Below are 14510 nucleotides of genomic sequence, written 5' to 3'. Positions count from 1 at the left end.
CGACCTGAGAGTCGGAGTGAGGAAGGACACACACTCTCCAAGTGGACTCCTCCTCCTCTCCTGCTCATGCACTTTACTTAAAGGCACATTCTGACTGCGATCAAGCTCCACGAATGCCAGACATAAAAAAGGGCAACAGAATCAATGGGAAATGACACACATAGTACCTTGTAAATGGGTTTTCATACATTACGTCAGTTAAATCCATTAAGTTCAATGGAGCCAAAGTCTTCTAGATTATTTTAAATAGTGCTTTAACACCACCCGGTGGTGACTGACAGCCAAAAGACTATGTTGAAATAATATTAAGAGCTTCAAAATGAGCATATCCACACATCCAGAGTTGCTCATGTTGGCAACAATGCCAATACCAACCTTATATAGAAATATCGGTACTCATGACAGTGGCCGAAACAAATATCACTTTCCCTCTAGTGCAGGGATGGGAAAAATACGGGCTGCGGGCCACATGCAGCCCATCAGGCTTTTTCATCCGGACTACCAAACGAAAATTGTCGAAATGTATGATGACAATATATATATAATAATGAATAAAGTATTAGTAATATGAAATGTTTTTGGTGATAACTTTGTGCCCATTGCCCCTTTGAGTGTCTACTCCAAAAATAATACAAAATTACTACAAAACTAAATACCAACGTAAGTGCTTAAAACAAAGACCTCATTTATTATTTTGTTTTCATTCTGAAATAGAAAAAAAACACTATAGAAATGCTCCACAAAGAATTGTAAAGATAATGAGTAAAATTGTTATACAAAAATTGCACTACCGAAATGTTACAACGGGAATACTGCAAAAATACTACTGCAATATAACAAAATACTACAGAAATACAACTATGGTAATACTACAAAAGTACTACATAAATACTGCAGAAAAACCCCAAAATACTACCAAGGGAATACTTCAAAATAATACTTCAGGAATTCTACAAACAAACTACTACAGGAAAATTATAATACAAAAATAGTACAACAGAAATTTTACGACAGAATAATACAAAATACTACAAGAAAAATATGACAACAGAAAAACTACAAAAATAAAACTGCACTAATACTACAAAAATACTACTATGAAAATACTACCAGAATACTGTTGCGAAAATACTACAAAAACACTGTTGATACTTAAAGAATCTGAAAGCAGAACGTTTGTTTTTAAAGCTCTGAACGGCCGTGCACCATCAAATTTCTCTGAACTGCTAACTGTTCGCAATCCTGGTAAACCCCGAGATCCAAGGATGAACTTCTGCTGGAAGTTCAGGGGTCAAAATATAAACATTGGAGTGACCGTGCCTTTTCTGTTGCCGCCCCTAGGTTCTGGAATCAGCTCCCTGTCAAGATGCGTCTTATTTTTTACCTTGGCCTCTTTGAATCCAGGCTAAAAACCCACTTGTTCAGGATGGTTTTTAATACCCAGTAGTATAATAACACTTTTATCATATTTTATCTAATTTGATCAATGGTTATGTTATTGTTTTTATTTTTTGTTTGGGTTTTGCTTATTGCGTCACTTTTATTTTCTACTGTGAAGAACTTCGGAAGACCAAAAGACAGTTGTAAAGAGCTGTTTAAATCAAGCTCATTTGACATTTACCTACAACAGTTGATGTACTTTTGGGTTATTATTTAAATAAGTATTGTTTTGTCTTTGTTATTGTGCAACGTGGTACTGCTAGGTGTCTCTTATATTTTGGTGACATTATTTGTTCTCCAAAATAACTAAGAAATGAAATAGAGGAAGTAGCTCGCTCTAGTGGCTACTCACGGTATAAACTAATAAATGGAAATAATTTCAGGTTAATTTGTGTTTATCTTGTGTGGAAGCAGCATGTCCGTCTGTCGTAGGCCTGTGAGTTTAGGAGTTTGGAATTAGACCATGACCTCAATTTTGCGGCTTGACCCAATTTGAGTTAGAAATGTTCCCACCTGTTGAGCCAATTGCCGCATACGTCAATCATTTTTTTGGGATGGCGGGTGGTGCGGTTATCTCCAAAGTTGGGTTAATACTTTGCAAAAACAGAGCGACAAGAGCTGTCAGCACGTTCAACTTCACCGCGCTATAAGTGACAAGGCTGCTGATGGACATGCTGTTTATTAACAAGTCAAAGGGTGATGTAAGAGCTGCAGAATTCCAAATATGCACTGACGACTGCAGGGAATAGGCGAACGCACCTTTGGTGGGATAAAAAGATCAGGTTCCAACTTGCCAAACGCCTCAGCCACGCTTAGCTGCGTAAGACCAAGGTACACCTACAGACATTTTACTTCCCGGAGAGGAAAAGCTGCCCAGACATAAAATTCCACGGCCCAGATATGGCAGTCATTCCTCTTCTTTGCGCCATTTCTTGCACTAGGGTCAAGTGGATGTCAAATGTCTTAAAGAAAGTTTAATACGCCAACATGGTGGAGACTTTTTTTAAAAATATGTTAATGAGACATTGAGATCATTTTTAATATAAAAAAGTTTGTGAGATACCAAAGTTTGTTTGGGTTAGCCACTGTAGTGTGTTCTGTTTTTTTTGGTAAACACTAAAAAGTGTATTCAGTAACAAAGCCTGAAAAAAACTTAGTATGTATAATATAACGCCCTCTAGTGGTAACAAAATTGAGTTACTTAACAATCAGAATACATGTACTATCATATAAATGCGCATTTATTTTTATACTCATATGTCGATAAATTTGCATTTATTTCACATAACATGACCCTCACCGGGCGGCATGGTGGTTGAGTGGTTAACGCGTCTGTGGCACAGTTCTGAAGTCATGGGTTCAAAACCAGCTACCAGCCTTTAAAAGCATGGTTTGCGGGTTCTCCGCGTGCTTGCGTGGGTTTAATCCGGGCACTCCGGTTTCCCCCCACATTCGAAAAACAATCATGTCATGTTAATTGGCTGGTCCAAAATGGCCGTAGGTTTGAATGAGTCTGTGAGTTGTCTGTCTCTGTGTGCGGTGTGACTGTCTGGCAACCAGTACGGGGTGTCCCCTGCCCCTGCAACCCTAGTAAGGAAAAGCGGTGCAGATAATAGCTGGATGACACCCACCTAAAAAGAGCTGACATACTGTAATTTGAGGACTATAAACCACAACTTTTGTCACACAATTTTAACTGTGCGAGCTTATGCTGATATCTATGCTGCATTGCTGTGTGAGACGGCAGCTGCACGGACTACAACACGAAGGCCCTACAACGCATTGTAAGAACAGCCAAAATGATAATTGGAGTACCATTTTTTTGCCTGTAAGTTATCTACACAACCCATTTTCACTCGCAAAGCCATCTCTATCGCCAATGATTCAACCCATCCAGCACACTGTATCTTCAGCCTCCTGCCGTCTGGAGAAAAAAAAATACAGGAGCCTCCGCTCCCGCACTACTAGACTCACAAACAGCTTTTTCCATCAGGCAGTAAGACAACTGAACTCTCTCCACACACGGTAAGAAGAGAACTGAAGACTCATGACTGCACACCAACTTTCACACCTGCTTATTGTATTTATTCTTTTTCCCAATTTCAAATTTTACCTTTTAACCTTTTACATTTTTACTGTTATTTGAACATGTTATTGTATGTCGTGTCTTATTTGTCAGTTGGTTTTACTTCAGTATTAGATGAAAAGACGCTTGCACTTTTATTGAGTATTATTTTAGGTCAGAACTGTTCCGTGCATTTGCACTTTATTGTTAATTGTTGTCTGCGCATGGGAAAATGAGAAACGGTATTTCAGTTTCTTGTATGTTAGGTACATATGAGAAATTGACAAATAACATTAACTTTGACTTATGCAGAAACGCAGCTAGTGCATGCATTGTTTGTTACAAACGCCAGGGGGCGCTCGAGCACGTAATGTAAGAATGAGACAGATGGTGTCGCGTGAGACTCAAGTCACAACCGGCAATAAACAATATAGAATAAAAGTTTAAAGTACGGTTACAAAGAGAGAGCATATGGCGCAGCTTTCAAGTTAAAAGCAATAGAGCAGGCCGATACAGTGGGAAGAGATTTGGCCATATCCGTCATTATGGAGTGGCTCGAATGAAAACCGTAACGATGGGGTAGCCATTTTAATAAACAACCCTCAACTCATCATAAAGGGGAGTACTGTGATGAGAGACGGACGCGCAATCTTAGCAAGACTTTCTTATATAGGGAATGATTTTAACCTCATTAACATATACGGCCATGCCGACAGACAACTCAGGTACGAACTTTTAGAGGACATCCAGTCGCATATGCTAGGCCATCAACCACTAATCGTGGGAGGAGATTTTAATTGCATCCTAAGTAGGAAGGATAGAAAGAGGAATGATGAGGAGTTTAAAGTAGATAAAACATCAACTTTATTACAAGACATGTGCCGGACATTTAAACTGGTGGACTGTTTCAAATCCATACATCCAGGAGAGGAGGGCTTCACCTGGTTCAGTAGTGACAATGCCAGAGCCTCTCGAATAGACTACATATTTACGAGGGGTTTAGCACAGAGTGATGCAAGATTAATTCCAGTTTTTTTTTCGGATCACTTGCTACTGTCCTGCTCTTTCTCATTTCCTTCAGGTATGACTGTTGGGAAGGGTTTGTGGAAGTTAAACTGCTCCCTGCTGGAGGATGAGGCTCTAGCCGCACAATACAGGGAGCTGTACAAAGACTGGCAGACCCTTCAAGACTCGTATGATTCACGAGCACAATGGTGGGAAATGACAAAGAAACGAACACAGACCTTTTTTAAAAATGCAGGGAAAAACAAGAAACTCAAAGAGATGAAACGCATGTCGGGACTACAAAGAAGACTCCAACGCTATTTCATCCTAACAGAAAAGGGGATGGACTTTAATGATGAAATCAAAGAGATCAAACAAGAACTAAACGCTTTGGCGGAAATAAAGAGCAAAGGCATCATAATAAGAAGCAGAGAAAGAGAAATAGAAGAAGGGGAAAAATGTACACGCTACTTTTTAAAAAAAATTATGGGCAAAAATGAGGGGATTTTTAAACTTCAAAACGAAAACGGGCAAATAACAAAGGAAAGTAGTGAAATAACCAGATTGGTCGAAGACTACTACAAAAAATTATTTGAAAAGAAAGAAACATATGAGAATGAAATGGGGCATGTATTAGATCATATTTCAAGATCAGTGCGTCAAGACCCCTTTTTAACATCGGACTTTACCCAAGACCAACTGAATGATTGCATAAAGACTATGAAAAAAGGCAAATCACCCGGGGAGGACGGACTCAACCTCGAATTTTACCGGACTTTTTGGGATATTTTAGCACCAGATCTGTTAACTGTTTTTAACGAATTTTCCAGTCGAGACCATATGCCAGACAGTTTCAGAATCGGGATAGTTACTCTATTGCACAAAAAAGGAGACAAAATTGACTTAAAAAACTGGCGACCCATAACGCTTTTAAACGTGGACTGTAAAATTTTCAGCAAGCTTCTAGCAACACGAATGTCTGTTGTCTTGGGAGACTTGGTTGATCCAGACCAAACCTGTGCCATTGTGGGAAGGAAGATCAGCGACAGTCTCATGCTGATCCGTGACACCATTTGTTATGCAAGAGACAGAAACATGCGACTAGCGGTCCTAAACCTAGACTTTGAAAAAGCCTTTGATCGAGTCTCGCACCAATACCTCTTCAGGGTATTGCAAAAATGTGGTTTTCCCCAAAAATACATCAATTGGGTAGGACTGCTATACCGAGACATCTACAGCAAATTCATGATTAACGGGAATTTATCGGAAGCAATCGAGATCAACTGCGGTGTACGTCAAGGTTGCCCTATGTCTCCCCTTCTCTATGTTCTTTGCATTGAACCTTTGGCACAAATGTTAAGAAAAGATAGATTTGTCGAAGGCATCAATATCCCAGGAAGTGGGGGACAAATTACCAAGTGTGTTTTGTACATGGATGATTTTAATATTTTGTGTACTGACCGCGCATCTGTTGAAAGAGCCCTTGACTTGACTGACCTGTTTGGGAGGGCGTCTGGGTCAAGGCTAAATAGAGAAAAATCACAAGTGAAGTTTTATGGAATGTGGAAAGAGACAGAAAAGGCAGGACTCCCGCTGACGGTGTTAAAGACAGACCAGAAAATCCTAGGGATAAAGTTCAATGCGGATGGAGGAGGCGAGACCAACTGGGATGACGTGACAAGGAAAGTTAAGCAAAAACTTGTTTTTTGGTCACTAAGAAAACTGACAATAGAGGGGAAGGTCCTAATCATCAAAGCGATCATCCTCCCAATGCTTTTGTCAATCAGTTTAATTTTTCTGCCTAAAAGAAACGTGCTGTTACAAATGGACCGAGCCATCTTTCGCTTTGTCTGGGGCTCAAAGTGGGAAAGGATAAAAAGAGATACAATGAAAAAGAAAAAGGAAAAAGGGGGGAAAGGAGTGCCTGACCTCCAGCTTTTCCTGGGAAGCAAATATGTCTCTCTCCACTTCCAAAACGCTGTGGGCCCACCCAACAACCCGAAAAGTCAAGCAATGACCCGTTTTTGGATGGGCTCATATTTGCGGAAGCTAAAGCTTGTACCAGACAATCGTTTGATTCCAGTTTCGTTTAACTTGCCACCAACACATCTCTTTATCCGGGATTTTTTGAAGAAGTTTGATTTGGAAACACAAGAATGTCACACTTTACAAAACCACAGGGCCCTTATTGCTATTGTGCAAGAGCGAGCTACAGTAAGCCCTGTGCGGGGGCTTGCGTTTGGCGAATCCACAACGGTTTGGAGCAACGTCAATCATCCTGCCCTCCCAAACAGACTACGAGACTTGTCATGGATGGTGGCTCATGAAGTTCTCCCAGTCAGAGCTGTAATGCACCACCGAGGAATGTCAGCGACTTCGACGTGCCCTCGACCTGGCTGTGGCGCCCAGGAGTCGGTGAGGCACCTTTTTTGTGAGTGCAGCGCTGCCAAGGTCTTGTAGACAATGGACGAACAACTAGGAAAGTTCCCGGACTTGCCAGCAGGAGAGGTCCCTGATGCACAGTACGTGCTTTACGGGGTGAGTCGGTCGAGGAGGCATCGGAACGACTTTGCCAGGGACTGGCTCACTCTCGCCGCCATCAAGGACGCCATCTGGACCTCCAGAAACCTGCTGGTATGGAGGTGCAGGCAGATCCCCCCCGTGGCTGTGCTCCAAATGGCTGCAGATACCATACAATCTGCGAGCGGCGGGCCTAGGACGCAGCCATAAAGAAGACTCGTCTGTACCCACCCGGAGGGGGGAGCCGGAGCTACACTGTGGGAGTCCCGGCAGCAACGGCCTGGGTTGTGGAACCCAGAAGGGAGAGGACCCACGCAGAATGGAAAGGACCCACACAGAGGACTGGAAGAATGCTGCTTGGGAGGGTGGGATGGCAGAGCTATGCCCTTGCACAATAGTATTGCCTTTTACACGCTGGTTTACTACTGTTAAAAGAAAATAACTCTGAAATTGTTTAATTGATGTTGAAAATGTCAGGAAAAAATGTTAAAACGTCATACCGTCACGTCATATTGTCAAATATAAAAAAAATGTGAATATGCTTGATGGATGTGTTTTGCTGCTGTTGGTGTCGGTGGATTTGTTCAGACCGAGGACAATCGACTTTGGCCTGGACGGATCTATTGACACTAACAAAGATGTTATATAATGAAATTGTGAATATGTTTGATTTTCGAGAAGGTTTGTTCAAACCTCACTTTGTGTTTGCTGTTAAAAACGTAATATTGGAATATAATATTGTGAATGTGCTTAATTGCTGTTGAGATTGTCATGATTGTTTTCTGTTCTTAGTGTCAATAAATTTGTTCAAACCAAGATAAAGAAGGAATGCTAGGTCCTTAGCTTGGCCTTTGGTTAAGTTGATTTTTGCAATCCGGAGATGGAATAAGAGCTTGCTCTGTCCACTCCACGCATCGGCCCGGTATTGCAGTACTTCCGGGAACGGTGCATTCGCAATGATCGCAGCAAGGCTTTAGGGATAGGACTTTAGCTTGGCCTTTTGGCTGAGAGTAAGTGTCCCGGCTCCTAGGCTTTGTAGCGTATTATGAACTGACCGATAACAGATAATGGATAATGAATAACGAAGATAGAACAATAACCCTTAAAAACCCCATAAAGAAGGAAACAGAGCTGCTGGTGAAAATGGTGAAAACAGCAGTGGGAAGGGCAATGTAAAAAGTAAAGAAAAATGCTTTCAGGGGTAACAAAAGCATGTGGCCCCAACTGGAACAGATTCTTGAAGACTGGGTGAACGCACAAAAGGCAAATGGCCAGGGTGCTTCCACAGTACAGATTATTAGACTGAAAACAGAAACTGAAAAGATAATTCAGAATTTCAAAGGAAGACCATTGTGGTGTCTTGGGTTTATGAAACAAAAAGGTCTGTCCATCAGGACATTGACAACTCTGTCAGATACAGGGAGTACCTAACCACGGGGGAAAACTCACAATTTTTCAAACATTCATTCAAACAAAGATTGCAGAGTATTTCATCGGACTTAGATGACATTCAAGCATAATCAAGTGCGGTTTATGTATGTGCAGGATAATTTTTCATTTAAAAGATGTCTTGGGTGCAGCTTAAAGGCCGGTTAGTCTATAAAGGACGAAATCACAGTAATTATCTTATCATTTTGATGCTACAGATACCTGAAAACCAAAAAAACATGTGAAATGTTGAGCAAAAAATGAGAAGAAATATGGTGCGGTTTGATCACTTTGAGTCGCTGTAAATTGTATTCTTCCTTGTACTTTAGGCACTTGTTTCTGGTTGCACGACACAATACAGCGACGTTTAGTGGTCAAATAATACACACTGTCATTTTAAAGAAGCAGTAATCTAAAATGTTTTGTATTCATAAATCTTTCATTGAGTATTTTTAGACATATTCATTATTAATAGTATTCATTTGCCCATGAATTAAAAATTGACATTTAGAATAGAATCACGATAAAATTAAAATCAAATTATTAACCTGCTTTAAATATATATATATATATATATATATATATATATATATATATATATATATATATATATATACTGTATATATGTGTGTGTATATATATATATATATATATATATATATATATATATATATATATATATATATATATATATATATCTTTGTTGCTGCTAAATGATATTGCACTAATTTTCAGAGCACTTTTGTTAGATTGCACTTTTTTTCCATTGCACTATTATCACAACTTAGGCGAGTCTCCAAGAACCACCCCGTAAACATATTTGCCCATTTATCCTGCCATTCTTTCATCCTTTTTTCCCCTTTTAAGTCTTTATTACGTCTTTACTCCAGAGTGCCATGTTTAATCTTGTTGGAAACAATGTGCACAGTGTTGTTATCAATTACAACCAGGGCTTTTACTATACCTGAGTCAAATGGGGGGCATATCAAATGCACACGAGCGCACAATTATTATTACCCCCCAAAACTTTTGCATAGCACTGTTTTCAGTGTTTTTCAGGGATGTGTTTCATGATTAGCATTTTTAAAAAATTAAAGATTATTACTGTATCTTTGCAGTTTCCTTGTTGATGCACTTAAAAGTCAAAATGTTTGACGGATATTTTGTTGTGTGATGCAGGGATTCTGTCATGATTACTGATGCGGGGCACCTGTGGCTGCCCTGCTGCCGCCAACAGCCACGGACCCTGATTGGCTGTTGGACTTTTTTTAAACTCCCGTCTTCTGAAAAGAACCCGTCAGATCGTCTGCGAACCTATGCTACCAGCTAGGCAAGCTTTTGTACTCTCCGTCTATATCCTGCCCTGTTTCCTGTCTGATACCTGTTGCCGACCTCTTTTCTGGACCCGTTTATGTTTTTGCTCATCCGCCCCGGCGATCGACCTGTTTTCTCGCTGTCAACGTCTGCCTGCGCTTGACACGGAAGTTCCACTTCCGGTTTCCTGCTATCTGCTACCCGTGACTGACAATCATCGGATCGTAGATGCAAGTCCTCTTTTCTCTTCTAAATAAAACTGAGTAAACGAACGCAATTGGGTCCTGTCTCCGTTCCTGGTCTGTGACAGGATTCAAGTGTAAAGTCCCCTAATATAAAAATGTTTAAATGAGTTAGAAGATCAAGGCAGAGTGAAAACATAAATACTATTATAATTTAGTCAAATAATTGTCTTTTAAAAAACGTATTAATTTATTTTGTGCAGAAAATGACATTATTATTAGTAATATAATGAACAAAGGGACCACCAAACGTGTCTTAATGCCTTCTTTTTTTTCTCCTTTTTTTATTTCTTTTTTCCTTTTATTCTTTCTTCTTTTGTTTCATTAATTCCTAGCTTTTTAATTCTTTTTCTTGCTTTTACCTTTTTTTCATTATTTTCATGCTTGCTTTCTTCTTCTTTTTTTCCTTTTTTTCTATAATTATGTTGTTTTCCTTTTTCCTAGCTTTTAAACTTGTTTTTTCATCTAGCTTTTTTGTTTTATTTTATTTTATCTTCTCTTTTTTACCTTTTTGTCTAATTTTTACTTCTTTCGTTAGGTTTTTTTTTTGCTACATTTTTTTGGACTGCTCTCACCTCTACAGTTTTCTTTGGGTGGGCAAAACGTGTCGGTGGGTGGGAACGACCCGCCCCTGTCCCTTTTGGTAATACCCCTGATGAAAATAAAGATAATTCAACATATAAGAATAGTGTTAATAATAAGAAAAATGTTTCCCTGTGATTTTTAGAAGTGTTTTTGCCCAACCTTGCTATTAAGGGTAACTTGGAAAGATTTTTAGATCGTTTCAAAATCGATCATCAACTGTATTTGATGCAATGTAGCTTTTCCGCCCATAGGAGGCAGTACGCCCAAAACTCATTCGATTTGACACGGTTCCTAAGGCACTATTTTGTACTTCCGGTAGAGCGGGTAGACAGTACATGCGCTTCCGAACGCTCCTGTGACGATAAGCTAACTCCTAAACCCCACAGCGGGAAAAAAAAACACATTTAACAAGTCGAAATGGTGAGTAGAGTTTATCTGATCGTATCTAGTCGTAGAGGATTAAGGATCGCGGCCGTTTTTTTTCCTCCATCGCTTTTCTTGGCCGGACAGCATTTAGCTTCTTCGTCGTCTATTCGAAAAGAATGAACGGAGTGCTTCACATCCAACCATTCCAACATAAGAGTATCTTATTGAAATTACATTTATGATTTGCAATGCACCACTAGCTATAAAACAAACAACTCATGGGGATAATCGTCGTTTTTGAAATTTATAGAAAGTCCAATTTTAACATCAATGCCTGACAGTGCTGTCCTTGTTACCGAGAAAAGTAATTCTAGATACTAGTTACTCAATTTCACAGGTAGTGCGTTACCCTGAAAGGAACAATCTTGTTACATACTAACGTGCACAATAGCATTGAAGCCGACCCCCTAACACTGCTTTAGAGAAGCCTCTCAATCAAAGTAATCGTTAAAAACGTTTACATTAACCTATGGAAGCATTAAAGCATTCCTATTTCTATGGATGGTTTATGCAATCTTGAGAGGTCGCAATCGAACTTAACCGAAACGCTCCATAGCCATTTGCATTCAGACCACTTGAAGAATTACTTAAAGATGACTAGATTCTGCCCAAGATGTATTCTTTTTTTCCTCCAAGCAATGTCTATTGAAAAAAAAAATTTTTTTTTATAAATAAATAAATCAGCACACTATTCAGACCCCGGTGCTGCGGAATACTCTTCCACCTGAGATTCGATCTGCAACCTCAGTGGAACTGTTTAAATCTAGGCTTAAAACACACTTCTATTCTATAGCATATGAATAACCTAAATTTCACGTTGACAATATCTGTGTATTTTTATTATTGCAACATCCATTGCAGCCTGGTCATCCTGGAAGGGGGATTACCTCAAATGTGGTCCCTTCTCAAGGTTTCTTCATTTTCCTTATATTGAGGTTTTTAGTTTTTCCTTGCCCTCATATAGGTTGTAGATCAGGGGATGGTGTTATAATAATATGTGGTTTGCAATAATCTGTGGTTTGTGCAGCCCTTTGAGACTTTTTGTGATTAAGAGCTATACAAATAAACATATGACTTTTACCGTGAGCTACGTGCTAAAGTTTGCCCCTCGAGTTGCTTTGTTGTTCCTGTGAAATCCACCCCGCCCTCCGGACGCCTACCAGTCACTACTGGAGACAAACCCAAACATGCTCATTTAAACTACCCTTAATTCCAGTATTTTGTTTTATAGTTGTAAATACGGCATAAATGCAAGTAATAATATGTTTGGGAGAGTATCTCCATGGTGAAAGATTCAGTGTTCTCATATTCCATGCTTAAGACTGTGCCACTGTAACTGTAATAGGTGCACTTTGAAGGTCCATAAAAAAATTTTTTTTTTTTACATCGTGAGCGAAGGGATGCCCAACAGCAATGAAAGAACATTGTCACATATGAGCTGTCCTTCAAATGTACCGAAGTAAAACAACATATTGTAACGCGTTAGTCCAAACCCTGATGCTTGATCTCCAATGTACTTTTCTTATTGTACTCAGAGTTTACCACTGAACCCCAAGCCCTTCCTGAACGGGCTCACAGGCAAACCAGTGATGGTGAAGCTTAAGTGGGGCATGGAATACAAAGGCTACCTGGTTTCTGTGGACGGCTACATGAACATGCAGGTGAGGACGACGTCAAATCAATAGAGAAATGCTGTAAGATACCTCATCGTTGAGCTTCTTTGCCATTTTTTGTGGGCAGCTGGCCAACACGGAAGAGTACGTGGACGGAGCCTTAGCGGGTCATCTTGGGGAAGTCCTCATCAGGTATTCCCGATAGGTTCTAAATTCGAAGACAAGAACATTTCACCCGACTGTGTTTTTTTTTTCTACGCAGATGCAACAATGTTTTGTACATCCGAGGTGTGGAAGAAGAGGAGGAAGATGGAGAAATGAGAGAGTGATTTGTGGAAAAAGTGTGCTTGTGTTTTCACCATGTGAAACGAAATGAATGCGTGATTTTTTTTTTTTGTACGATTTGAGACAATAAAGTGTGCTCTTATTATTAAACTGGAATTCTCTGTTCATTTAAAATAGAATAGATTGTAGTTAACATCGTTTGCAACAAGATTAAACATGGCTCTCAATACGAACCAAGGTTCGTACGGGTGCTTGAAATCCTTGGGGAATTTTTTTTTTTAATGTTTTTTCAAGAACTGAAAAGTGCTTGTACAGAGTTCCTACGGATTAGATAAATTCAAGAGTTTTAATGCTTTTTTAAAACCAAGTTGAAAATGATCACAATCGTAACACCCTAAACTAAAAAAAAAACCACATTTCTTGCACACAATACATCATGCCTTGTACACACAGGTTTTAGCCATGGTGAAAAATGTTTGTTAGACGGCCACAATTTACACTTTGCCATGGTCCAGACTAAACATTTCTGTCTGAAGTTGTGGGTTATGGGTATACGTGCGTATGTTCTGAAAGGCCCGGCTGAAACCACATCACCGTTTTGATAGTTCTGTTGTGGATTCTTCGAAAGTAAATCACTGAATTAATAAAAAAGACTTGATAAATGTCAAATCTTTTCAGTTCCATCAATTATAAATCTTAAATGTGTTCACATTTTTAAGACTTTTGAAAATTGGACTTAAGACACTTTAATGCCAATTAAGGCCTTATTTTTCCAATAATGAATGTAATGCTTTTTATGACTTCAAGGAACGGCAGGAACACTGAAGTAAATGCTTAAAATTGTTGCCATGTTTGACAACAAGTCTGCTTAAAAATGATGCCGACACTGCTCTCTGCCATTAGTTTGTATGTTATTGTCCTATGAAATGCCATCGCCCCCTACAGGACAAGTGCATGCTACACCTAACCAGCCAATATGAATGTGTATTAGTGCAAGGATTACGTACGTACCAGTTAAGACATTTATTACACATGCCAAAAATAAAGGTTGCTTTCCCAGTAGTAAATTGTAATGGGAAGAACTTCCTGCAAAATGGAAGCTACATATTACCGTCATTTTACCCAACAACTTTGGGGAGATGTTTGTTTAAAAACAAATATATTCATAATTTACACAAGATCTGAAACTCATATGTCTTGATGAATGCACATGCAAGATTAAAAATCGCGTATGTAAATCACAGATATATTTGTGGCTCTGCAAAATACATGAGTTACACAGGAGTTTTTTTCTTATGATACTGGAGAAATGAGAAGATTGGCTTTGAAAGTCTTTAATAAGTGCTTGAATTTGGCCATGAAAATGGATACGAACCCTGAATCGATGCAGAGTAACATTAAACATAAAAATGATCCAAATTTACAAAGTACAACAAACAAATGTGCTATATAACAAGTATGTAGAATTGTCCTTTTTGCACTTTAAAAGTACAGTGTAATATTTAGCCTCTCTTAGTGGTACTAAAAATGTATTTTAAAAAAATACAACATTAATGATAAGCTGAAATACATGAACTATCATTAAAA

General features: G+C 39.1%; 1 protein-coding gene and 1 pseudogene across 1 annotated transcript; both read left to right on the top strand.

The window, feature by feature from the left end:
• The first annotated feature begins 7783 nt into the window (after positions 1 to 7783).
• On the top strand, positions 7784 to 7986 carry LOC148356764 (U2 spliceosomal RNA; annotated as a pseudogene).
• A 2902-nt stretch (positions 7987 to 10888) lies between these two features.
• Positions 10889 to 13032, top strand: snrpf (small nuclear ribonucleoprotein polypeptide F). The gene is made up of 4 exons (XM_088347510.1): positions 10889 to 11019; positions 12561 to 12686; positions 12766 to 12830; positions 12901 to 13032. Exons 1-4 carry the CDS (start codon positions 11017 to 11019, stop codon positions 12965 to 12967), a joined length of 261 nt encoding a protein of 86 aa, XP_088203636.1. The 5' UTR covers positions 10889 to 11016; the 3' UTR covers positions 12968 to 13032.
• The last annotated feature ends 1478 nt before the right edge of the window (positions 13033 to 14510 follow it).

The sequence above is a fragment of the Urocampus carinirostris genome, chromosome 11 (genome assembly GCF_059441175.1).
Source record: "Urocampus carinirostris isolate Australia breed hairy pipefish chromosome 11, RoL_Ucar_1.0, whole genome shotgun sequence".
Classification (NCBI taxonomy): Eukaryota; Metazoa; Chordata; class Actinopteri; order Syngnathiformes; family Syngnathidae; genus Urocampus; species Urocampus carinirostris.
Note: the sequence above shows the minus strand (reverse complement) of the source record. Positions and strands in the feature narration are given on the sequence as shown.

Bases quoted from the DNA above. Each gene is read 5' to 3' on its own strand.
- snrpf (XM_088347510.1), top strand. The intron at 12,687-12,765 runs GTGAGGACGACG...TTTTGTGGGCAG, and splicing joins ACGGCTACATGAACATGCAG to CTGGCCAACACGGAAGAGTA. The intron at 12,831-12,900 runs GTATTCCCGATA...TTTTCTACGCAG, and splicing joins CTTGGGGAAGTCCTCATCAG to ATGCAACAATGTTTTGTACA.